General features: G+C 51.4%; 7 protein-coding genes across 7 annotated transcripts; 3 read left to right on the forward strand and 4 right to left on the reverse strand.

The window, feature by feature from the left end:
• Positions 1–419: 419 nt before the first annotated feature.
• Positions 420–1,837, forward strand: T069G_01652 (n-glycosylation protein domain-containing protein; the record flags this gene model as incomplete). The annotated part of the gene is made up of 4 exons (XM_056168862.1): positions 420–1,178; positions 1,257–1,312; positions 1,378–1,525; positions 1,592–1,837. The coding sequence occupies 4 exons, from the start codon at positions 420–422 to the stop codon at positions 1,835–1,837; spliced, it is 1,209 nt and encodes a 402-aa protein (XP_056034178.1).
• Positions 1,838–3,032: 1,195 nt separating this feature from the next.
• Positions 3,033–3,806, reverse strand: T069G_01653 (translation initiation factor SUI1 domain-containing protein; the record flags this gene model as incomplete). Its single annotated transcript, XM_056168863.1, has 4 exons — positions 3,033–3,181; positions 3,242–3,334; positions 3,462–3,536; positions 3,779–3,806. The coding sequence occupies 4 exons, from the start codon at positions 3,804–3,806 to the stop codon at positions 3,033–3,035; spliced, it is 345 nt and encodes a 114-aa protein (XP_056034179.1).
• A 3,764-nt stretch (positions 3,807–7,570) lies between these two features.
• On the forward strand, positions 7,571–9,340 carry T069G_01654 (putative adoMet-dependent methyltransferase domain-containing protein; the record flags this gene model as incomplete). The annotated part of the gene is made up of 1 exon (XM_056168864.1): positions 7,571–9,340. The coding sequence occupies one exon, from the start codon at positions 7,571–7,573 to the stop codon at positions 9,338–9,340; it is 1,770 nt and encodes a 589-aa protein (XP_056034180.1).
• Positions 9,341–9,557: 217 nt separating this feature from the next.
• Positions 9,558–11,122, reverse strand: T069G_01655 (dioxygenase domain-containing protein; the record flags this gene model as incomplete). Its single annotated transcript, XM_056168865.1, has 3 exons — positions 9,558–9,828; positions 10,048–10,529; positions 10,886–11,122. 3 exons carry the CDS (start codon positions 11,120–11,122, stop codon positions 9,558–9,560), a joined length of 990 nt encoding a protein of 329 aa, XP_056034181.1.
• Positions 11,123–12,939: 1,817 nt separating this feature from the next.
• Positions 12,940–15,288, forward strand: T069G_01656 (heterokaryon incompatibility protein (HET) domain-containing protein; the record flags this gene model as incomplete). The annotated part of the gene is made up of 1 exon (XM_056168866.1): positions 12,940–15,288. One exon carries the CDS (start codon positions 12,940–12,942, stop codon positions 15,286–15,288), a length of 2,349 nt encoding a protein of 782 aa, XP_056034182.1.
• Positions 15,289–16,694: 1,406 nt separating this feature from the next.
• T069G_01657 (glycosyl hydrolase catalytic core domain-containing protein) lies at positions 16,695–17,646 on the reverse strand (the record flags this gene model as incomplete). Its single annotated transcript, XM_056168867.1, has 2 exons — positions 16,695–16,962; positions 17,036–17,646. The coding sequence occupies 2 exons, from the start codon at positions 17,644–17,646 to the stop codon at positions 16,695–16,697; spliced, it is 879 nt and encodes a 292-aa protein (XP_056034183.1).
• Positions 17,647–20,047: 2,401 nt separating this feature from the next.
• T069G_01658 (transient receptor potential (TRP) ion channel domain-containing protein) lies at positions 20,048–22,356 on the reverse strand (the record flags this gene model as incomplete). The annotated part of the gene is made up of 2 exons (XM_056168868.1): positions 20,048–20,078; positions 20,141–22,356. 2 exons carry the CDS (start codon positions 22,354–22,356, stop codon positions 20,048–20,050), a joined length of 2,247 nt encoding a protein of 748 aa, XP_056034184.1.
• Between the last annotated feature and the right edge of the window lie 1,835 nt (positions 22,357–24,191).

The raw sequence follows: 24,191 nt of genomic DNA on the forward strand, positions 1-24,191 counted from the left end.
AGCACCCAATTGGGGAGGCTAGCTCCCTAACCCGTGAAAATCTACAGGCGACGCTGACGCTACAGCCTTCCCCTAATCGATCAGACGGATGGATCTGTGGGAGCTGCCACCTCTTCATAACAAACCAGATATACTGCATTAGCCGCACTTGCATCATCGAGCCGAGCCGAGCGCAGAACCCAGAACCCGCACAGCAACAACATACACTCCTCCTCGAGCTTCTGATCTTTTGATCTTAATCTTTACACTTCAAGGTTGCATTTCTTTGCTGAATACTCTACTCAACTAGGCTGAACTCAACTCAACTCAACTCACCAAGCTTCCATATCCTCGCTACTCAAAAGAGCTCAGCCTTACCACTTCCTCCTCCTCCAAGCTCATGGCATAAACGACACACCTCTCTCTCTCTCCGATTGGTGATGGCAAAGGCGACAACGCCGCCTCCAAGCTACGAGGCCGTGTCCGCCGCTCCTCCTCATCCTCCACATCCTCCACATCCTTCACAACACCCTCATCCTCCTCCGCCTCCCATCTCCGTCGCGACGCCGGGCCTCTCCAAACGCCGTCCCGCCTCGTCTCCCTCGTCCCCGACCTCGTCCAGATCCTGGCCATCGTCGTCCAACCCCTGGTCATCGCCCACCAAGTCTTGGTCATCATCATCATGCCCACCTCCGCCCGCGCCTGTCCTGCGACGTAACGTCTCGTCTTCTAGCCTCTCGTCCGGACGGCCTTCCGAACTGACGCCTCTGACCACCAATGGTCCCCTGACCTCGACCTCATCCTCCTCTACTGCTCGCATGCGCTCCGCCTCCCTCTCCGTCGCCAGAACCGAAAAGCCTCCCATACCGTCTATGCTGCAGCCCCGCGTCGCCGTCGTGCTCAACGTGCCTCAACCATGGCATCCCTGGCTCTTCGCCTTGCGACTTTGCTCGATCCTGCCGGCTCTGTGGTGGGGGTTACCCTCGCTACTACGCTTGCTGCTTCACTTCTTGCCAGGCCCGCCTGATCAGTTCATGCTAGTCAAACAAATTGCCATCTCGGGCAGCAATATGGATGCTCTCCAGACATCTCTCTTGTCCTCGTGCACGCGCGAGGAAGGTGAAGCAGCAGCGGCGGCGGCGGCGGCAGTCTTGGCGGCACCCTACCCCATTACCGAGACAGCCTTGGCTACAATATGGGTGCGTGCTACATGATTTTGTTGTGATACTCTCCAGCTACGAACCGTCCGAAACTAACTGGACATCTGGGCGTTCTAGTGCTTTGCCTGCGGCTACCTCGCTTTTTTCTTCACCGACTGCCTCATGTCTCGATGGTACAATCTCTCTCTCTTCCCGTCCAATTTCCTTCCAAAACTGACACTCAGCTTCCTTGCTCTAGGCTCATCAATTATACCCCTCATGCCACCTTGGTTCGCCTTGCATCTATCAACGCCGTCAATGCCTACCTTACCCTCACCGTGCTATCCCTTACGGGGGGATTTCAAGATCCGCGACTGCTCCTCCCCGGCTGGGTCAGCATAGCAACTGTACGGATTAGTCTCGTCTCCCTACACCTCGAAAGATTGCATGGCTAACAAGCTCCGTCTGCATAGTCCCTCACCATTTGCTACCACGTCACGCATTCCAAAATCAACATTCGAAAAGAAACAATCACCTCGGTCAACGTCTTCTCCATAGCTAGCTACATCACTATGGTTGTGTTGTTAGCTCACATGCAGTGGTACAAGCCCGACTACCCCACCATGCCCATTGTATCGAAGGGCAGCCGCCTCTGGCAAAACGGCAAACGCCTCTTGGCCAACGTCAAGGCGCTGATTAACGAACACGCCCAACAGTAAACAAAAACCGACAAACGTATCATATGAACAGAAGCGGGGTGGGAGCAAGGGTGTTGCAATTCAACAAGCAAAAGAGCGGGAGAAAGAAGAAAGAAAGGAGAGCATGAGGAGGAAGGAGACGAGGAAAGAAAAAAGCGAAAGTGTTTGTGTTTGGACAGAGTCGGATATACCAGCGTCTTTCCATGTTTCTCTTTGCGACGACGTCAAAGTTTGAGAGTATTGTTTGGGGTTTTCCTTTTTCCTCTTTGATTTTTTTTTTACCGTCTCCCCAGTCTTGGTTCATTCTGGCAATACAGGCGTTGGTGTGTTGGACAAGGGCAGCTTTCTTATTCAATCTTGATTATTTCTCTTTTGCATTACCAATATTTTATCTGCTGTACCGATAGAGGTACTTTGCCTTGCCAATATTTGCAGTTTGGTTTTACGTGGCGTTGGTTTACACGATGGGCAAGGCAGTTTTCCATAATTTCTTCCCGCATTGTCATGTTGTTTAGTTGCCAACATTGTGGGAGAGCTGATTCGCTGGTTCTCTATTTCTCACCACACACATTCTTTTTCTCTTGAAAAGTCCATTGGAGACATTCACGCACAATCACACTGAATCAAGTCACAATGTACATATCGCGGCATTCGTCGCACCACACTTTCTTGGCATTATTTCTATTTGCCCTAGACTACGGCTAGGCCCGTCGGACACTTAGACTCGAATGCAGGGGGAATGATGAAATGGCCAGGTTGCAGAATAGTGACCGACTGACAGAACCAGTTTCCTTGGCCCATAGCCTAGACCCTTTGGTCAAAACGTTAAAAAAAAAAGAAAAAATGGTGCTAACTTGAACCTACTGTGCTGCAGCGCAGCATAAGTAGGTGCGTAGTTAAGCCAATAATATAGCCGCCTCTCTATCCCGTCCTCTGTATGGCGTCCGGCCGGCCAGACCTTCAAACAACGCTATTACGCGCACGCCGGTGGATTGTACCGGAGAGGGCCTCTCATCGCACGAGACTGCTTGCAGCCCCCAGCAGAGGAAGGATGGGCGTACAGCAGTTTCGACTAGACGACGGAGGTTGCGGTAGGCGTCTGTGTGAGGTTCACAGGTTGCTCGAGCAGCCCATTCCGACACGCTCATCACCAGCATGCTGTGAAGCCAAGTCGCTGGAAGGGCGGGCCGGGGCGGCGGCGCGAAAAGAGGACGATTTAGGCACCGTGAACGGTGATGTTGTCGGGGTTGAGACCGAGACCGTTCTTCTTGTCAACGAGGAAATCCATGACCTTCTTGCGTTGGTCGCCCTGGAGTTGGATCACCTCGCCGGCCTTTTCATCATTGACCTTGTTGCCATTGCAAGCTGGGGCAGGTCAGTATGGAGATTGCCAGATTGGGGCGCGATAGAAGAGAAGTGACATACCGAATTCCTTCCTGAAGAAGGTGAGAATCTTGCCGGGGTCAAATTTAGCAGGAAGACCAGTAACCGTGGTCAGAGACTTGCGACCATTGCGCTCTGTGGCAAGATATTAGCAGCTGTTTTGGGGGAGATGGTGGATGATCGTAAATTGGCCATCGATATCGCAGGCGCGACTAAACACAGACCCTGCTCAACGGATAGGGTGAAGGGGGGGAGAACGTACGTTGAATGCGAATATGGATGTGGTTCTCGACCTTTTTGATATCACCGGTGTCGTCGTCGGCTTCGGCGAAGGGGTCTGTAGCAAGCGAGCGTCGGTCAGCAAGATGAACAAAGTAGATGAATGGATGTGATTGTGGCATTCAGAAGCAGCGTCTAGGGAGGTGCAAGACTTGTCGACATGCATGAGCGCGCGTTGCGACACATCGCGCACATTGCACACGACAAACAACCAATGCAGCCCAACCCAAAACAGATGCGAGAGGGGGGCGAAAGAAGCCCAGAGGGAAAAGAGAGAGGAAAACAGCAAGGCAAACGTACCGAAGGACTTGAGATTTTCGATGGACATAAACTCGGATGTTCCGGGGTTTCTCGTGGGAAAAAGGAAAGTTGAGGGAGGCGAGGTTGATGAACCGGCGGCTGCGAAAGGCGACGGTCTCTGAGGTGTTTTGGTTTTTGGTGATGCGGGACAGAGAAAAAAGGGTCGGCGGGGAGAGGGGCTGAGCGCCTTTTGTGTGTTTTTTATGCGGTGACTCGACGAGCTTTTTAAATGCGCTGGCGCAAATGTAGAGGTTGGGCTGGCGACTGGTGATGTGATGACAAGAAGTTTGTGTCAGGTGAGCAACAAATCGAGAAGAAGTTTGAAGAGGCAAAAGGGGGAGAAACGATGGGAAAAGATTGGTTGAGATTTGATGCACAAAGAAGGTGGGCGAAAGGTGGGGGAGAAGGGAGGGAAGGAGAAGCCAAGGGAGAATGTTCGAAGCTTGGGGCAGGTGGGCGGTACCTGGCCGTTTGCGGGCAGCCAGGGCGCAGGGCAAGGTACCCGGTACCTTTGAGTTGTTACGTGGTGGTGACTCTTTAGGGCGGCAGGTGGCCAAGAGAGAGGAGAGAGAGGCTGCTTGGGCTGACCCTGGGCTCCACAGGCAGGCGGTGGGCGGAAAAGCCTTGGAAACGAGGCGAGGAGCGGGCTCCAGTGCGGAGAGTCTAGTGGACAGACAGGGTACGAAGTGGCTGAAGACGGCACTGGCGAGCCCTACGAGAAGCAGCATCAGCAGCAGCAACTCCATACAGTGCATCGGGAGTTGCATTGACTTGACGATGCTGCTGTTGCTGTTTGATGCCAATGTGTTGAAGCCAATACTGTTGTCGGTATTTCTGAACAAGAACAGCCCGCTGCAATCACTGCTCTGTACAACATGAATCCTTTTTACTGCCGGGCAGAATCCATGATAACTGTCACACACACTGTTGCACAGCGCAATAAGCACCCTAAACCGGCGCCACGCCACACAAACTCAGACTTGACACAAGCCCGCGCAAATGTGCACACCGCCATGTCGCACTGTCTTGTCTCAGCCATGTTACGCAGTATTACGAGCATTGCCACCAAAGGTGAATTGGGCTCAATTTGGTTGGGTCGGGCTGGGCCTTGGCTGAGCCGTTGTCGGGCCTCCCGCGAAGTTGGCATGTCTCTCTGTCTGTCACTGGGCTGGGCCGATAGAAGTAAAAGAAAAAGGAGTAGCTGAAATGTAGTAATGCGTCCCAAAGTAAGCACTTCATTCGCCCTGCAGATGAATTAGTTTTTGCATCTGCTCCGTACATACGGCTTTGTTGCGTCAACAGGAATGCAGACAGTACAAGACGCAACTCTCGAGTGACTTCATTTCGCTGCTCCGATAAAACACATCCACACACACACACACACAAGTGCCGTTGCCCAGTCTCGGGACATGAATATTCCGACTGCTTATCGCTGCATTTGCGCGTTATGTAATAAACTGAGAGCACTGCGCACAAGCCAAGACGTCGTAGCTGCACGGACTCGGAGTGTGAGTAATAGCTGGCGGGACGACACTGGCAGTCAGTTTGTTCGTTTTTGTTAGTTTTGGCGCATGTTTTTAATTCTCACTCAGCAAACCAGCACAGCTTCGTCGTGTTATTCATCCAACCACACAGCACCGCTTATTATTGCTCCCGACTTATCGCTGCGCTTGCAATGACAAGTCACATATGCATGGCGACACCGCCCAGAAACCGCATCGTCACTGGATAAATGCGCCAATAAAGGAGAAAGAAAAAGGGGCCGTTTCAATGTAGTATGTTCGTACAGGGTAGCCAGCCTGAGACAAAAAAGTGACATGGCTCTTGCTGGGTTTTCGCACCAATGCACTTTGTAGCTACCTCCTCTTGGGCTTGTAAAGCAAATTATCGTGTCCAAGCGCACTTGGTAATGCGACAAGACGAGTTTCGTGGACTCCATTATCGTCGGAATAAGTCGGTTCGATGGTTACACAAAGAACATTGAGAGATAAGCATATCAATGATGCCATAACTGGTACCTAAGTTGTTCTCAGGTACTTGGTAGATACCTACCTTCGTGGAGGATTTTTGGCAGCGGTTGAACCCGTAGAGTATTAGAGCAGCTTTGTCGCGCGCCACGAGGCTCTGTCTGGGTCAAAACACGGCCAATACACGTGGCGTCTCGCCTTATCGGAGGGCATTTTGAGGTTCCTCGCAACCCCACAGCGGAAGCAACAGCGGAAGCCATCTCGAGGCAGCTCCCGAAAGATAGAAGTTTGAGCAGCGCCAAGTGGGATGTGGGAGAGTGTAAATGTAAATTTCTACAGCTTGAAACTCGAGCGCGCAGCCTGGCTACGAGCTTAATATATGTGGAATGGAACCCGTAGAATAATCGTATTAAACAGCGCTTCTCAACGGACACAATCTCAAACCGTAACTGGCTTACCTTTCTTCATTCCCCATTTCACCCACCATCTTTCATCTCTCATTCGTCTTTTTCACGTTACACAAAGCAACAGGCATCATGCTCCCAAACCCATTCTCTTGCATTTTCTTCATACCGGCATCTTCCCCGACTGGCAGATCATCTCGCCAAAGTGTTCCATTCGCATCGTCTTGCATGGCCAAGCGAGAAAAAACCACCACCGGAAGCCGATCCGACTGGTAAAAATGAATCAAACCCCGGCATGCAAATCGACTGGCATCACGCCGCGGAAGCAGATCCGGTTGGCAGTCGTCGATGAAATCCCTTCACCGGGGAAGCGTTCCAGAGGCATGGATATCGTCGAATCCTTGAAATTCTCATGCACCGGCTTTGGATCCGATAGGTAACTTTTGGGGAGGGGATCTCAGGTGTGGTTGTTCGGTTGCAGGTGTTGTGCATCCGCGATGCATCTTCACCTCCATCCGCGTGTTTTCTTTTTTCTCATGCACCGGAAGCACTTCCGATTGGGAAAAATCGTTTGACGATGGAGCCATTATCAGGGATTCGATGCGGACGATCGTCACCGGGGAAGTTCACCCTTGTATCCGGAGCGTGACCAGTTGCCCTTCGGTGTTCGTACGCAGTATGGCTGTCAAGGCTGTGTAGAGTCGCAGCGGCGTTGAAGGAGTGGGCTAAAGCGAAAGCCATTCAATAGCGCCGAACTCGTACGAGAACTGTAAGAGTCTGGCCCCAGCCCACTGGGACACTCTAACAAATCATATTGATTGAGCATCGACGCAAGCAGAGTGACAGAGTCGCGATAGTCTCAAGTCAAGAGCTTCCCAATGTAGAGCCTCGACTGTAGAAATAGAACAAGAAACTCCTTTAATAGCTGGGCTACGTCATTTCCCATTCTGGTGGGTTCAAGACACGCCCCAAGTTGCCAGTTTCGGACCCCCATTTTTTCTCTTGTTATCGATTAAGAAAAATCAACAAAGTCCACTCAAATTAGAAGCAGAACAAGCTCAAAGCCAATCTGGCAATCCACTAGATCTGCGATACCTCCTGTCCAGACACACAACCTAAAAAAGGGGGAAACCAGATCGACTCCCGATCCAGTCTTGCCCAAACGAGGTGCAGTGCAGATTGAGGGGCTCACCAGACCCTTTGGAGGGGTCGCTGAAGAAAAAAAAAAACTCCCGAACCTTGACTGATCCGTCCCATGCAGCCAACGGACATCAGCCCTAAGCTTACCCTTGCCGTTCACAGTCACTCCTGATAATCCTTTCCGAGGTCCCGGCAAGCAAGTCATCTTCAGTCCCAATCGAGGTTAGATACACACATTCAGATACTGTACAGCTACAGAATAGACTCGTCATTTATCTGCCATGAAGTTTCAGCCGCGAGAGCTTCCGCTGGGGTCACCGCCCTTCTTTGAAGATGAGGCCAACCGCACGTGGGTGCCCCTGTACAGCCATGCCTGCTCCTTTGGGCCGGACATCTTTGTGGACAAGATGATGAATCTCATCAAGAATCCCAATCTCAACTCGAGCTGGCTGTTTCGAGCTGACATTCTGTACGACGAGGCCAAGACAACTGGCAACACCAACAGCATCGGCAGCAGCAGCAGTGCCACGAATGCTGATAGTCTTACTGGCAACACTGCCGCTAGTAGTAATACTAAGCCTGCTCCTGTAGATGCCGGTGTCGGTGCCGTTGCCGATGCTAATGCTCATGCTAGCCCAGATGCTACCGTTGAGGATGAAGCACCCAAGCATCACGAGACCCAGCCGCCATCCCGGACGGACTCCGAGGTTCGCCCCGTCACCGTTGAGATACGCGGCATGACCCTTGGGCGCACCCTCGTCCGCAGACTCATCCCCAGGAACGAGCGGAGAGACAAGCCCCTGGAGCAGACATGCGCCTTTTTCACGACCACCAAGCCGGCACAGGATGGACATGACATCAGTTCCACGGCACTTGCGTCTGGATCTGGAACTAGATCTGAATCTGGATCGAGATCCGAATCTCCATCTCCATCCACACTCGTCATATATATGCCCCATTCGTCCTCCGCAGACAGTCTCCCCTTTTATCACCCCAAAGTCCAAGGTATCGCGCATCTGCACCAGTGGGACGAAGCAGGCAAAGGCACAATATCCATTCACTTCCTCCCCTATCCAGATCACCCTTTGAGCGACGCGAGGCTACAACGGACAGCCTACCACCTTCTCGAGATCATCGACAAACACGGCCACGGTGCCGCCGAGGGCTATGTCAAGAGAGTCAATCACGATTTGGTCATCCCCCAGGGCAGATTTCAGAACCGGTACGCACTTCTCAAGAGCAAGTATGCTCGTCAGCTGGTCGATTCTTGGGCTGAAAAGACGGACCCGTCGAAACACGTCTTTGAAGACTTGGGGATAGCCGCCTTTCTCATCGAGCTATGGAGCGACATGTATCCCAAGGAGACTGCTACCTTCCCAGGCTTTGTTGACATTGGCTGCGGAAACGGGCTGCTGGTCTACCTGCTGACACAGGAGGGCTACTCTGGATGGGGCTTCGACGCGAGAGAGCGCAAGTCGTGGGCTCAGTACCGGACGGGGGGCCAGGCTTCCCCCTCTGGCTCGTCTCTCGAGGAGCGGCTGCTGCTCCCAGCCATGGTCTCGAGAAGCGGTCAAGACCAGGCCAATGCCGACGCCAACAATGAGTCAAGTGACCTATCCGATGGCGTCGTACATGACGGCGTCTTCCCGCCGGGCACATTCATCATTTCCAACCACGCCGACGAGCTGACCCCCTGGACGCCAATTCTTGCCGCCTGCTCGAGGTGTCCCTTTATCATGATCCCCTGTTGCAGCCACAACCTCACCGGGGACAAGTTCCGCGCACCCCCTCCCCAGGACAAGACCAAGGCCAAGTCGACGTATGCGTCGCTAGTCGACTGGGTTTCCAGGATTGCGGAAGATTGCGGCTGGAAGGTCGAGACCGAGATGCTGCGAATCCCCAGCACCAGGAACACTTGTTTGCTGGGGAGGACCCGCACGCGAGAGGTGCCAGAGGCGGACATCGTCGCTCTCATCGCAAAGTACGGCGGCACGGGGGGCTACTACGAAAACGTGGCCAAGCTGATCAAGTCTGGCCCGAGAGGTCATTAATGGTTTGATGGCAGATGGTGAATTTTCCATCTCCCTGGGGTTGGATTCACTACGATTCAAGGGCGTTTTGCTGTTAAAACTTCCCTATAAGGTTTATAAAGTTTTTGGAATACAGGCGCTCCGTATGGGAGTGCTGAGCGAGAAGACAAACAGGAACAAAATGGCTTGAGTGACAATGGCAAATTGGACCTTTTGCTAATTAATCCAATTTTGCTAATTAATCCAAATCAGGCACCGGCAAGTGGTCGATGAGCTTCGTCTTCAGTCCCAGCCTCTCCATGGCTTCCATGGCGTTCTTGTCTCGCAGCTTCTCAGTCTCCTCTGTGCTCGCCAGCACAAACTTGTGCCTAAGAAGTAAGGCTCCCACGGGGACGCCGTACTTGGCCGCCGTCTCCTCATCAACCTTGCCCAAATCTATGATGAGACTCGATTTGACGCCAAAGACGACGTCGGATGTCTCATACTTGTCTCCGCGGATAAAGAGCGTCCTGTAATAACACGGCACGATATCAGTTCAGCTCTCGGTCAAAGTCCAGCCACTCACGTCTTGCTGCTATTCTTATGCGTTATGCTTAGATGGTGGGCAGGGGGGAGGGGAGCTAGGGACAAGGGTAGGCTTGAGATGTGAACCCGGGGCGCGGATTCAAATTCAAGTACAGGTACAAGGACATGTATCCGGAGGGGGTGGGAGTACGAGTAATACGTACGTGATGAGAGGATCCAGTCCTTGCTTCTCAAACATGAAATGCATGTGAGATGGCCTCCAGCAGTGGCGGTTGAGCAGCTGCAGCAGCTTGCCCACCGGACCATCATCCGGGATGGGGTAACTGACGGGCTTGATGGCCTTGAACCAGAAGCCGCCGTCCACGTCGCTCGTCATGACGCACCGCTCGCTCGGCGACTCTCGACTTGCGTACTGCACGTCGTAGTGGCCTGAGGAATCCGTCTCCCAGATGTCCACCTTGACGCCAGAGATTGGCCGACCAGACGAGTCGGAGACGGTGCATAATGCGAGCATGGGCTCACCCGCAGCGTCAGTGCTCATGGACGAGCCTATGGGGAGGTGCGGCGCATCACCGGTGTGGAAAGGTCCGAGTACGGAGCCTTCCGTGCAATTTGGTGGCTTGGGATGGTCGATGGAGTCGACCAGCATCGAGAGGCCAAGGATATCGGAGAGAAGGATGAATTCCTGCCCGGAGATGTCAGTCGGGCAAGCCACAACTTGAGAAAAAAGAAAGACACGCTTATGAGACCCAATTACGCGTCACTCAAAGCAACGTGATAAGACTACTATTGTCATGGACCTGGTACATGGTATTTTGGGGGCCAAGAGCGGCTCAGAGCCAAGGGTGGCAGCGGAATGTAAGAGAAAGGCTCCCCGAAAGCAGGGAGAGAGAGTTTAGAATGGAAAAAGGAAACGAAACAAGACCAGGCTATCGAGGTGCGGCAACCAGAATAGATGCCGGCTGGCTCCGCGGCTAGCCGACCAGAGACGAAGGATGCACTTGTTTTAATTATATCAAATGAAAGAAAGAGATAACACACCTGACGGACATCGGTGCACATCTGGCCAGTCTTGGTGAGGAACTCAATGGTGGCCATCCACTCATGCGTGCTGAGGCGTGTTTCCCGTGCAAAGTCGTGAACATGGGTCACCAGCCGCTCCATGAGGTAGTTGAGCCGTGCATTGCTGCTCTGCGAATTGATTCGCACCACGTTCTCGGTGATATTATCGATGGTGAGGTCGAGTAGCGGAGGGGTGTGGCTAGTTGTGGATGCCATGACCGAGTTGGTTGTTGGGTGAATTGATTGAGATGGGGGGACGATTGCAAGTTGAAACCGGGGAAGATGCTAGAGTTACGAGGAGTGTGGTATTGCCGTCTTGTTGTCTCTCTCGTGCATGTACAGAGCACAGTATAAGCCGTATTTCACTGGTCTCTACGACAAATGGTGTGATGGTGATGGTGCCCAAGGTGATTGCAGCTCCAGTCCGTCGTCCCTCAGCGCTGTTTAAATAACTCTGGAATTACTCGCGTGTTTCCCATCCCCAGACGTCCCGTACGTAGTTGCCGGCCTCGTCAACAGAGTTCTTAATAAGAGTTTCCTTACTCGTAAGCATTAGCCCAGAATTAAATAATAATGCTCACCACCAGCCAGAGGCAAATGGCCAGAGACCCCAAAAGCCAAAAGCCAAAAGCCCGCTGGTTTGTCAGTTCGGCGTCAGCAGCCCAACCCCCACTAATACAACCTCGCCTTCTCCTCACTGCCGTCCTCTGATCTCGCGGCCGAGGCTCCAGGCTCAGCATCGCCCCATCTGGGGTATCAGTCCGCTAGCAAGGAGATCGGGGTCCGGCAAAAGGAGGAAGGAAAAAAAGAAGATCTCTCATCAGGGGTGTGTGGACCGAGAAGGATTGCCGCTACGACTGATGGGGTCTGAATTCGTGCAGCTCGCATATGCCATGGGTTGCTGCGCGGCGCTGCACTTTCCAAGCAGGAATCACATATTTTTCTTTCTTTTTCTTTCTTCCTCTCGCATGTCTCGCCTTTTGATTTGCCTTTGCCCATGCATCCCTGCCTGTCTCGCGACTTCGGGGCCACACCAGCTGGAGAAATCGCGTCGAAGGGGGGAGGAAATCTGGATTAAGCTCGTGAGTCGAATCGCCGCTCTCTACCAAAAAAAGAGCTTTGATGACGGCCTCACTTTGCCATGGCTAGTACCTGCTGTAGCCCAGCATTAGTACGACCAGATACCCGTAATTGGAATCTCCCTTTCCCACCGAGTGGGCTCTTGACAGTAGCTCCCGGCAGATCGCCTGCTCCCAAGTTTTCCGCTACCGCTTCGTGCCATGGGCCCCCCTGTCCGTGTGGCTGCAGCGCACGAGCGTGATAGAAAGCTTCCCGGTTCCAAATCACATCGAGCCCACCCAAAAGTGAGGCGGACAGGTTCGCAAATCGGCGAATGAGACGCGTGCTTTCTCTCAGTTGTGGTGGGGAATCTGTGTTCATTCCCATGCGCCTTTGCAGTCACCGAGATGGGACCATGCATCAAGAGAGCCTGTCTTTGGAAAAGAGGCGTTTGGAGGCTTGAAACCTCTCTTCTGATGGGCTCCAAAAGAGATGAGAGACACAGGCCAAGAGAGAGGTAATAAACAAGGAAAATCATGTGAGCGGCCAGCGGCATAGAGGCGGTATGTACTGCGTAAAGTGGTTTGAGGTGAGAAGAAAGGCGGATGACGGACAGATTGGCACTCCCCAGAATTGTCGTCTCTGTTTCTGAATACGGATTCTCTTTCTCTCTCTCTCTTCTCTCTGTGCATGTATCTCACCATCTCTTTCGAGACACACGTATAAAGAGTCGGTTTCCTCGTACAACAATACTGAGCAAAAGCCTCCATATTCAGCAGAACAGATCTTCGCTGTCTCTGTTCACCTTGTTATCAGCAGCATCAGTACAAGTCCGACCTTTGTACCTACCTGTATCTTTCCAGTCATACAGCCCTCTTCTCTTCTGCCCTTTTGCATTATATCTTTTTTTTTTTTTCAATTAAACGATGCGGATAAAGATAAACAGCCTGCTTGTCGATCCTCTGGAAGACAACATGTCTCCAGATCGTCCTCGAGATCGTCCTCTAGCATTTTATGCACCTCGAGTTACCGGCAATAGCAAGCTACTTGCCGAATTCGAGCACACATGTCGTGTCTGCAACAACTTCAAACACTGCGAAGACTTTGAACGAGTACACGCGTTAGAGGCCCGTCGTACTCCGCGAACTCGAATCCGCGGTGACCCTGAATTCTACATCATCGAGATTTTCACGAATCACCTTCTCCGTGATGGCAAGGATGGTGATGACGGCCTGGGTGGCAAGATAATCGATGATGCCGACAGGCTCCGTGATTGCCCGTACTGCCGATTACTATTCGATTCTCTCAATCATTTCTTCAAAGATAGCACCGTGAACTGGAGAGAGGATGCCCGAGAGAATCCCACCCTCATTGTCCAAGTCAAGGTTCGGCCTGGTCAGCCCCTGATTCTGAACTGCGCCACGGCCTTCATTGTTCACCACGAATTCACTCTTATTCGAGCCGATCTTGAAGTCTTCATTATGGATCGGCGTTCCTTGACCGATTCTGACTTTCCTCGCGCGGAGCTGACAACCCCGGAAGATGATGACTCGCATAGGCACCGTGCAAGTGAAGGCTTTTTTCGATACTGGTTCCGAGGCTGCTCTCGTTATAAGGACGCTACCGATCAATGCTATAACACCCCTAACCGATTGTTGTATATTGACTACGACAACGATGAAGTCGTATTGTGGGAATGTCTCTCCAACCCGACCGGGTTTCCAGACGTCCCGGATCCGATAGAGTACGCGACATTGAGCCATACTTGGCTCAACACTGACCCAGAGGCTCCTAAGCTCCTCACCTCCAATATGGACGAGTGGAAAGAGGGTCAGACGATTTCCGGCTTGCCAGCAGCCATTAGAGACGCTGCCAGAGTTGCCCACCTCAATGATATTCATTTCCTCTTCATAGACTCCATGTGCATCATCCAGGATAGCCATGAGGATCTGAGAGTGCAAAATCCCATGATAAGCAACTACTTTCGGGATTCCATCCTGACCATTGTCGCGGCATCCGCTGTTACACCAAATGACGGGTTTCTTCATCCTCCAAAGAAGGACTGGATCACCAAGAAGCTTCAATTTGTAGCTCCAAGCGGCGCCGAAGCTACCCTGACACTGCGCAGGAAGTATTCCCGCCCAGAGACTTCCTTCGATACCCTCGACAAGGCGTCACATATTGTCACTGTTGCTCCCGGATCGTTTCGACGAACCGGCCCGCTCTATGGGCGACATTGGTGCCTTACCGAAGGCCTCTTGGGCACTCGTGTGATTCACTTCACTTCGGGAGGCATCATGTGCCAGTGCAGACGCCATGACTGTACTCGCGAAGGAGTGAAGGAATATGACAGATCTGATTGGTCTCGAGGGATGCCCGAGCGATACGGGGCACGCGATGCGTCGGAACTGTGGTTTCATGCTGTCGAGTTCCATACCTCGTGCAAAAAGCTCCGCGGAGAAGATAGGCTCGCAAAGTTATCTACCTTGGCCTCCATGTCCGACATGGGCATTCAAGACCGGTATGTCGCAGGCCTTTGGTGGAAGAGCATGACCACGGGTCTGCTATGGGAAGTGAGCTTGCGCCGATCACAAACTAACACGAACGTGACCAAGATAACTCTGCCATTCACCACACAAAAGGCGCCATCCTTTTCCTGGGCCTCTGTTGACGCTCCGGTTGTGTGGCGAGACAATTACTGGACTTCCAGGGCTGAGGCAAGAGTAGTTGGATGTGGCAGCATCCCAAAGGATACCGATGACCCTTGTGGCAGCGTTAATGGTGCTTGGATTCGTATGGAAGGTTTCATGTTCAAATGTGAAATCAGCCAGACGCTCGAGGGTGCTGGTGGAGATCGCTTCCAGTACGCCTACTTTCGTGGCAAGGACGATAACAGGGTCAAGGCATATCCGTTTGTTGGAGATGGTGCGCTTGTCACGGTCAAGGCCAAAGGTGCCTTGGACCGGCTGCGCAAAAGACATGTTTCCAAGATTTCACGGCGCTTGCGCAAAAAGGGGCTTCTGAAAGAAGGAGAAATCAATCCTCTCCATACGCGTGCATTCTTGACGCGGAACCATGACGAGTTCAAGCCGAATAGGCTGGGACGCAAGACGACTAGGGGAGTGGCGTTTATACTCTGCATCAGACAAAGAGGAGATTATGACGAGGATCGTGAAGGAATCGTGTTCGATAGGTGGGATGGGTTGGTGTTGACCCGGTCAATGAGGTATCCTGGAGCCTTTGAGCGGATCGGTTGCATTAGAGATGTGCCGAGCACGTTACTTGATTTGAAGGATCAGTTTTATGGCGCCACAATAGTGTAGAAGTGTCTAGGTGCAAAAGATAGGTCTCAGTTTTCCTAAGAGTTTGTTAGTGTCTTGGTTGGCCAGCTTTGAATGAAGAATTCATGTCAAGTCGGATTTTTTTTAGTGTATCTTGTCATTCTTTCGCTTCATTGGGAGTTGATTGGCCTGAGAGGTATAGTGACGGAAGGGAAAAGGAGGAAGGAATAGAAGGAAAGGAGCCAGAGAGAGAGACAGGGGCATCTGGGAACATGGAAGAGGTGCTGGGAGAATTGAATACGAAGAGCGAGCGAAGGGGAATGGGAGTGGAATATTTTTCATCTCCGTTCTGATTCATCTCTCTTTCATCTTTGGAAGCGCAGGAGGAGGTTGAAGGAAGAAGCAGAGAGAAAAGATCCAGGGGCCCCTTATTCTTCCGGAATGATGGACAGTTCGTTTGTTTCTTTCTGCTTTCCGTCTTTGCTCTCCTCTTGCGGTTTCAATTTGCTCTTTTCATCCCCCATCTCTGAGAGAGAACGTGAGATGAGAGAGATGAGAGGGCGGGGGAAACGTGGGCCGGCTGTTGTCGCGGTGAGCAGTGGCCGGCTCGTCTTTTTCTCTGGCTTGCATCCCTCTTATCTTACGTTTTCTTTTGCCAATTTCCCTTTTGTTGCCAGTTTCCCTTTGCCGCCATGACAGGTCATGGGTTCTTTTCTTTTTCTTTTTATCCCTTGTCACTAATGTTTAATACCCTCTTTTGGTTTAGATAGGTAGATAGTTTTGTCGAATTTGAGCGTCATCCCTGGACATTTGTTGCCTCTGTAGGCTGTAGGTGGCGTGGAATCTGAGTGTGAAGAGTGTCATATCCGAGCGGTGGATGATGATCTAGAGAAGAAATCGGAACGATCAGTACATTGACTTGATATTCATTTCAGGCATCGTCAATACTACTCACTGGGTAGACGAAGAAGCCGATATATCGAATGAGGAGAGAAGAAGAGAGTAAAAGAGAAGGGGAAAAGAGGAGAAGAAGAGATGGAGATTGTTGGGGGCGAAGAATGTGAGAGGTTCCTTCCGATCGAGATGTTGCACGGCATTCTGCAAGACAACATGACGTCGTGTTCGCCCAATCGAGAAGGGACCTGGCCATCGGTACATGAGAAGGAAGGAACAGTGATCGTAGACTTGCAGAGATTTCGATCAATTATTTTTCATTCAAAGTGTAGGTATTTACAGTGAGATATACCTACAATGCTTTTGCGCAAATCACAAATCACATGCTGTCATGATACGCTATAAGTCATGAAGCAGAAGACACTTCTATTCTTTCATCTCATGTACATTTCTTCGTCATTTTATATACAACCATGCCTTTTTCTTATACCTGGCAGTTATATACTCTCCCCAAATACCAACATCATCTTATTTTTCATCTTCGGTTCCAAAGTCTACGAGTTCGATGTAGGAAGCACTCCAGTCAGGCCACCGCCGAGATACAGCGATCCAATGTCCGTCAGCCGTCCCGCATTGTTCAAAAACGTCGCATTGGGTCCGACATTGCTAACGTTGGACCGGAAGGCGCCGAAGTAGCTGTATCGCTCCAAATTGCTCAGGCCGTCCATGTAGCTGGCGCTGGTGTTGAAGAACTGCTGCGTCGCGGCCAGGGGCTGGTTGGCATAGGCGTATTCCGTCACCCAGAGCTTCTTACCGGGGAATCTATATCATTTTAATCATTTTAGTTTCATTTTCTCCCCATTACTGGTGTTTCAGAGCATCCGAGAAAACTTACGCTGCGGTGTAGTCGCTAATGTGGGCCTTCAACCCATCAAAGTTGTCATACCAATGCAACGACACAAAGTCATACGGGCAATCCCTGCCGATGAGCTGAGTGCAGTTTCCAAAGAACTGATGAAGCCAATCAAGCCCTGAAGGTGCCCCAGTTGTGGCAGGAGCTCCTATCTTGATGCCACGTTGTTGTAAAGGAATGAAATTGGCGATCCAAGCAAGAGCAGCGTTGTGTGGTGTCACATCGCTGCCACCCCACGAAGACGGAGCATCAGGCTCATTGAAGCTCATGACGTGAGTAATATTGGTACCACTGTTGATAAGATTGATAACACTGTCATGGAAAGCAAAGTCCTGCGAAGGGTTCGGTCCAACTCCCCACATCATGGGCACAAACTCGAATCTCGACTGAGGTATGGAGGCGTAGTCGGAGCTGGGCAGGTTGCCATAGTTGTAGTACCACGTCAGGTCGGAGCCCGTCTGCACCCAGATGGAGTTGTCTTGCAGGGTCGTCGAGTTGGGAATGAAGATGAGGCCGCGCTTTGCTGACGGAGCGGCGGCCGCGAGGAGAGGCGAGAGCAGCACGCCGGCGGTGGCGAGGAAGCGCATGGCCATTGTTGCGAGAGACTCGAAGATCCTGATAGCAGGATAGAGAATGAATAGAGGGGAGGACTAAAGAAAATCAGATTACGAATGTAAGTAACGGTATAAGTGAAGGAGAAGAAGGCTCTACTGACTCGAGAGTAAGAAACCTCAGATGATGTAGTCTCCCTGTGTCCTCTCTGCCCTGGGCATTCTAACCGTCTCCATGTCCAGGTTTATATACTCGAAATGTCATCGAGTACTATTGAGATTGCTGACCAAGAAGAACAAGAATAGCCCTAGTTGTCTTTGCTGAACCCAGTCCCAATCCCCTGTCCATCTTGCGTGGACTCCTTCCGGGTTCATGAGCAAGTGAGCATGCCATCGTGCCAGGGGCTCTCTGTGGCCATAGCAAAAGAATTCGAAACTTCTCAACAAACTCCTATGTCAACGCGAACTAACCAACAGCTTACCCGCAGACCCCCGTTCATGGGACACGGCACATCTCGCACTATCGGACCGAGCAATCGGGAATTGACTCCTCTCTCATCCTAATATAATACGACTACTCAATACGCCTTTCTCTCTCTTTCCCGCCTCTGCTTCTTCTTGTTTTTGAAGTATGGCGCCCGAGACTCCCCGAGAGAGTTCGTGTGTCTCCCGCATCGTGATCTGCTTCTCACGATGGAGGGGTTTTTAGGGCCGAAAGAAAAAGGAGAGGACGGAAGACAAAATAGAAACCAACTGTGCATATGGATTCGGCCCTTAACCGCGCAATTAGACCCGATGGGCCTCACCAGCGTGTTTTCAAGCTTCCTGCTCAAGGTTAGCATGGCTTCAATGACACGACCGGGGTATGAACGACCCATGTGGGTGTGATGGGTGTACTGTTATGATCCGTTGGATCTCACTCCGGACCTAACAGCGACCAAGGAGAGGAATGAATGATATGATGCTCGACGCATAACAAAATTACAGCAAATAACCACGATGCCTCCTATTCATGACATTCCATCCAATAATACTAGGGTACCAACACACGCGGAACACGACACCGCCAAATGAATGCTACTCTTACTCTACCCCGTTACCTACTTGATCCTGCTCGGTTCGATCCACGGCGCAATAACGCACTACCGGCTGCCTCCCCCGCATTCTCCGGCACATGTACCTTGGCCAAAGCCGCAAGACGAGCCCGGGGTGCGTCAAAAAGATGCACCTCGCTCCTCTTTTTAGGGTCTTTTAGGGTCTATTTCAACACACGTTGTGCATCTGTTGGAGCGCTTCTTTTGCCTTTGATCGGGGAGATGCAAAACACGGAATCGCAAGACAAGCTTATGAGCGGCCGGCCCGATGCTAGAGAAAAGGAAAAAAAGAACGAGGCCAGGGCGGGTAGTATTAGTGCTTTGGTTTGGACCGGGTAAGCACGCAACCTTACTTGAAACATGAATTTCTCTAAAAGGGTTCTACGGAGGTTCCCTGCCAAGCTCATTCCATCTTAGGTAGTTGCATGGTCAGGCTTTTTTCTCTTCTCTCTCTCTTTTTCTTTTTGCATTTTCAACTTAGAAATACAGTAGGGCCACCCAAGGAAATGAGCATAAGAAATAAGAACAAGAGACAAAGGAAAAGAGCGAGGAAAAGATGGAAGAATATAATCGCGTCCAGAATTTGTTCATAAAAATAACCATTTGTCAAAAAGGCGTAAATAGCCAAAAAGCAGAGAAAGGAAAGTGATGATGGTGAATCAAAGTACAAGAATGAGACAATCGACGAATGAGAAGAAGAAAACAAGAAAGAGAAAAAAGGAAAACAAGACAGAAAAAAAGAGAAGGAAAAAAAGACCACCTGGAACCGCATGACTGGGAGCATCATTTTCAAGTCTATCCAAGATTGCATGCTCTACATATCCCGGAGCCCAAAAACCAAGACAAGACAAGGTAAGGTAAGTAGTGGTAGTAGTAGTCGTAACTATCGGCCTCTAATGGCCGACTCGATCTCTCCTGCGAGATCCTATGTACATACATGAGAAAAAATAATTTGAGCAAGCAGGCAGCAGTAATAAAATGCTTTCTAGAGGTGCTCGCTCTTTCAAACAGGTACTCCCTTTCAAGCAGCCAAGACAACGATAAAAGGTTCAGCCCTTCTTATATAAACGCCCTTTACACGCATCGCATCGCATCCATCGCCGTAACAGAGTCAACCCGCCCGCTCCTTTTCTGCCACACATTGACGAATTGCTCTCCAAAATATCGACGGCAGCTGGCACACATATACACACTTGGCTGCTGCTGTGATATACACGCGCATCAGGTTGACCATCAATCTCCCTCGTGAGATTCGCGCGATCAATTATAACTAGACAAATCAAATTCAACAATAAAAGAAAAAATGTTGCGTCACTGTAGGTAAATGAGACAGCCAGGATGGAGCTTATTTAGTCGTAACCAGCGCCACGCTGCCAGGGGCTATAGACACACGCCAGTTAGTTTAGAACCACAAAGCCATCGATATTCATGTCAAGACATACCTTGCGTTGTTTTGTGATCGGTAGCCGCCAGGGCTCGTGTTGCTGCCATACGAGGGAGTACGTCCGATTGGCGACGGTGATTGGCCGTGGCCCAACGATGAGTGAGAAAGTTGATCGTTGGCAGGGAAGAGTGGCACGGATGGGTTGACTGGAGATACTGATCGAGCCGGCTGGTAGAAAGGCTGGCTCGTCATGGACTGGGGAGCATAAGTCATGGCTGTCGTGTCCGTGGGGTGGCGCACTTCGTTGGACGTAATAGATGCTTCCTCGTCATCGAGCTTATAGCCGGCCTTGTCGCCTCTGGCGGTGACTGCCAGGGCATCCAGCTCGGTGGCGGCGCCGCTGTTCAGCTGCGTCTGCGACTTCATAAAGGATGCTCGGTCATCCGCCATGAACTGGTACCGGGCGTCGGGGTTCTTGCGGATGATGGAATAGACGGTTGAGGCAATGACCATGAGCAAGAGGACCAGTGAGAAGATGGCGTTGAGAACAAACAGGATGACGCCAACAACACCAATGGCCAACAAGGGCGCACCGAAAACGTTGGTGAAGATGAGCAGGAAAATGGAGTTGAGGAAGTTAATGACGTAGATGGCAATGTTGAACGAGTTTGTCTTCTTGTCCATCCAGGGGCGCAGAACCGACGTGGTAATAAGCATGCCGACCTCGAGGATAATAAAGCCAATGGCCTGGGCAACGTTTGTCTTTTGCGCAAAAGCCACAAACATAGCCTTAACAAGGGTGTAGACCAAGATGGGTCCGATGAAATAGTACGCGGAAGCACGGAATTGCACATAGAGGAAACCCCATTTGTTGAGAGCCTGGGGATCGGAGAAGAGGATATAGGCTGGGTTTCCGTGCATGTTGATCGACCGGCGCGCGATTTGAATCACCTTGCTAGCACCCCAGCAGAGGGCAATGAGTGGGCAGAAGAAATAGAAGACGGCAAGGACGACCTCGGCGGCGGAATCGACCTGTGTAAACTCCCAGAAGCACAGGATGGAAAGCTGGGGGAGACCAATGAGGGCAATACGGTACAAGATGCCCTTGAGAACGGTGCGCCAGCCATTTCGGAACTCGAGGAACTTGTCCGCCTTCATCACGCCCTGCTTGGCGAGGAGTTCGCAGAGACCCTTGAACAGAGTAACGCTGAGCATGGTGAAGATGGCAAAGAGCCAGAAAAAGGTCAGACCCGTAATGAAGAGGTTGGTCGTTTCGATCTTGGCCTGGAATGCCACACGCTGAATTCCGTATACGACATAGCCTCCGGATGGAGACAAAATGTTACCGCTTCGCTTCATGACGTTGACGGCGGCCTCGGGCATCATGGCAATACCACGTCTGACGAGGTCCTTGCCCATTTCGATGCCAGCATCCAGACCACGCTTCTCGACAGCGACGGAAACAGAGCCCAGGGAGCTGAAGAGGGTAGCGGGCGTGCCGCCGGTGGCTCGCTGATACCAGGTGAAGATGGTTTGCATGAAGTTGACGTGAATGATACCCATAGACCACTGGAAGTTCTGGGTCCACGCTTGAACAATGGGGGGCAGGCTAACGCCGGTCAAGCCGATCATGGCTTGAGCCTGGAAGTAACCAAACAGTGACAGCGAGAGAGCAGCGACGTGGGCAGCCGTGTTAGAGTGACCGAGTCCATTGAAGATGGCGGAAGAAACTAAAGCAATACCAGCAATGATGGCGGTAGCCCACTTGACACCGGTCAAGTTGACCGTCTTGCCGTTGGAGATGGCGGCCTCGACGCAAGCAATACTCTCTCCGGTGCTGGTAAGGTTGATACGCACTCGGACGTTGGCATCGAGATCGGGGACGGAATAGGCGATGGAAGGGATGTTGGAGGCTGCGGAGGCGCTGACGGGGATGTTGAAGGGGATGTTGAACTTGGCAGCGGCCGTCATTGGGCACATACCAGCGAGCTTGATATCACACGGGTCGAGGGTCGTCTTGAGAAAGGTGTAGCCATAGGCAGAGGCCTCAATGTCGAACTTGACGTAGCCTTGAACGGAGGATGTAGCCACCAGGTGGATCGTGGCGGAATTGTTGTTCGGGGTGTAGACGACGTTGAAGAAGCTGGCCTGGAGACCCGAGTTGTCCTGACAGGTGTTGAGAGAGGTGGACACGAGCATGTTTTCGGCAAGGACTGGCGATAGCAAGGTTGCCATTGCGCCCAAGAGGAGCGAGCCGCTCCTTGAGAACCACATTGTGCCGGTTGACTTTGACTATTGCTCGTGATTTATTTGTACGGTTTATTGCTCTGGGTGAGAGCAGAGAGTTGACCTAGGATGAGGTTGAATTTGTCGGATTGAAGAATAGATGCGCAATCAAAGAGCCGTTTTCGTCCCGCGGAACGTCTCGTATGGTTTAGAAGGTCAACGGAGGAGGGCGAAAGGGGTGTTTGCGCCGACGAGGATTTGAAGACGATGGTCCGGCCAAAAGGAGTCTTTTTTTCCAAACTGTATCGAGAGGAGTCAAATGTCGCGACGCAGCGACTGACGAAGCTTTGGCTTTTCGATTGAGTTGTTTTCGCGAACCAAGTCGTCGTTTGTCGAGGGTTGTCGAGGCGGATGTGGTTGTAGTAGTGGGAGCGATTGGAAGCGCCGTGCCAGCGAAAAGGTCACAGGGCGGCAAGAAAGGAGAAACGAAGGGCGAAAAAGAAGAAATCTAAGATGTTTAAAACGAGAGAAGGAAGCGAGCGACCATGTTTATCGTGAAGGTAAACGGATGGATGGATCTGTCGCCAAATAATCCATCCACACACGATGGAAAAATCTGGGGGAAAGAGAAGAACAAGAACAAGAACGAGAAAAGCGACAGAGTTCCAGCAGTTGTGGGAAACGAGTGAATGAATGGATGGAGACTGAGAGCGGTACGAAGAGGGAAAACGAGCGAGAGTGTGCGTGTGGTTGCAGATTGTTACGAGTACGCGTCCATGGGTGGTGGCTGAGTCCCCCGAAGGCGCCGTTTCAGGGCCGTATGAAAGTAGGATCCGCTCGCAGATCGTGCAAAGCAGGTGAAGGCCAGGCGCTTCGTATGGCTGGCAGCGGTTGATACGAGAGGCCGTGTTATTACTCGTTACTCCGTGCTCCGTACTCCGTACTAGCAGATTAAAATAAAATACGGGGCCCTGGGCGTCTCCTGAAAAGAGTAGCGAATTGCACGCTCATTCGACGAGGCGAAACGAGAACTGGGGGGGACCCCTGGCCGGGCCATTTTTTTCTGTCTTCTTCCTGTTCTTGATGTCAGCAAGCGTTGTTTACTATCGACTAGGTAGTAGTAGTTTGCGGGCTCAGGGGGGGGCTGCTGCGGCCCATTTGCGATACTCCATACTGTGCGTGTGTGCCGCAACCCGTCTCGCATTTAAAATCGCGGATCGTCCACCAGTTCTTGGCCATCTTGGCTTTTTTTGCGGGAGGGATTTTGGGCGTTTGTGGTTGACAGAGAGAGTAGCTGTATTTGGTTGAAGGAGGAGGAGAAGATGTGAAGAGAAGAGGGAAAGGATGAAAGATGAAAGATGAAAGAATTCTTACCATGAGCTCTTTCCAATCGCTCTGCTTCTGGCTTGTGCACACACACACACACACACACACACACACGGCAGTCGAACCTGGAAGACAAAATAACGAGGCAATTTGCATTGCGCCTGCCCTCTTTGCATTGTGCAGCATTTGCTTGCCCTTGCTCTCAGAGGTACCGGTACTGTACAGGTACGGGCTCTGGACCAATCACAGCCTCGGAGTCTGCTATTGGTCTCCACTTGCGCCCATTCATGCATCGCCTCAACGGCTCAAATTTTAGTGACGTGACATGCCAAATGCATCGCCTCTCTTCAAATACGGGAGTGAGAATGTTCGTATCTGCACGTGTTTGTCTGCACTGTACATGTGCCGCATCGTATTGCAATAGTACTGTACTCGTACATGGAAAACTCGTACATACAATGTCACGATGGACTTTAAGCGGCATTAATGCTCCAAAATCGGGTAACAAGTATAACATGAAAGTGTTGCTGATGCGATAATTTTAGGTCATCTTAGAT

Source organism: Trichoderma breve, chromosome 1 (genome assembly GCF_028502605.1).
Source record: "Trichoderma breve strain T069 chromosome 1, whole genome shotgun sequence".
Classification (NCBI taxonomy): Eukaryota; Fungi; Ascomycota; class Sordariomycetes; order Hypocreales; family Hypocreaceae; genus Trichoderma; species Trichoderma breve.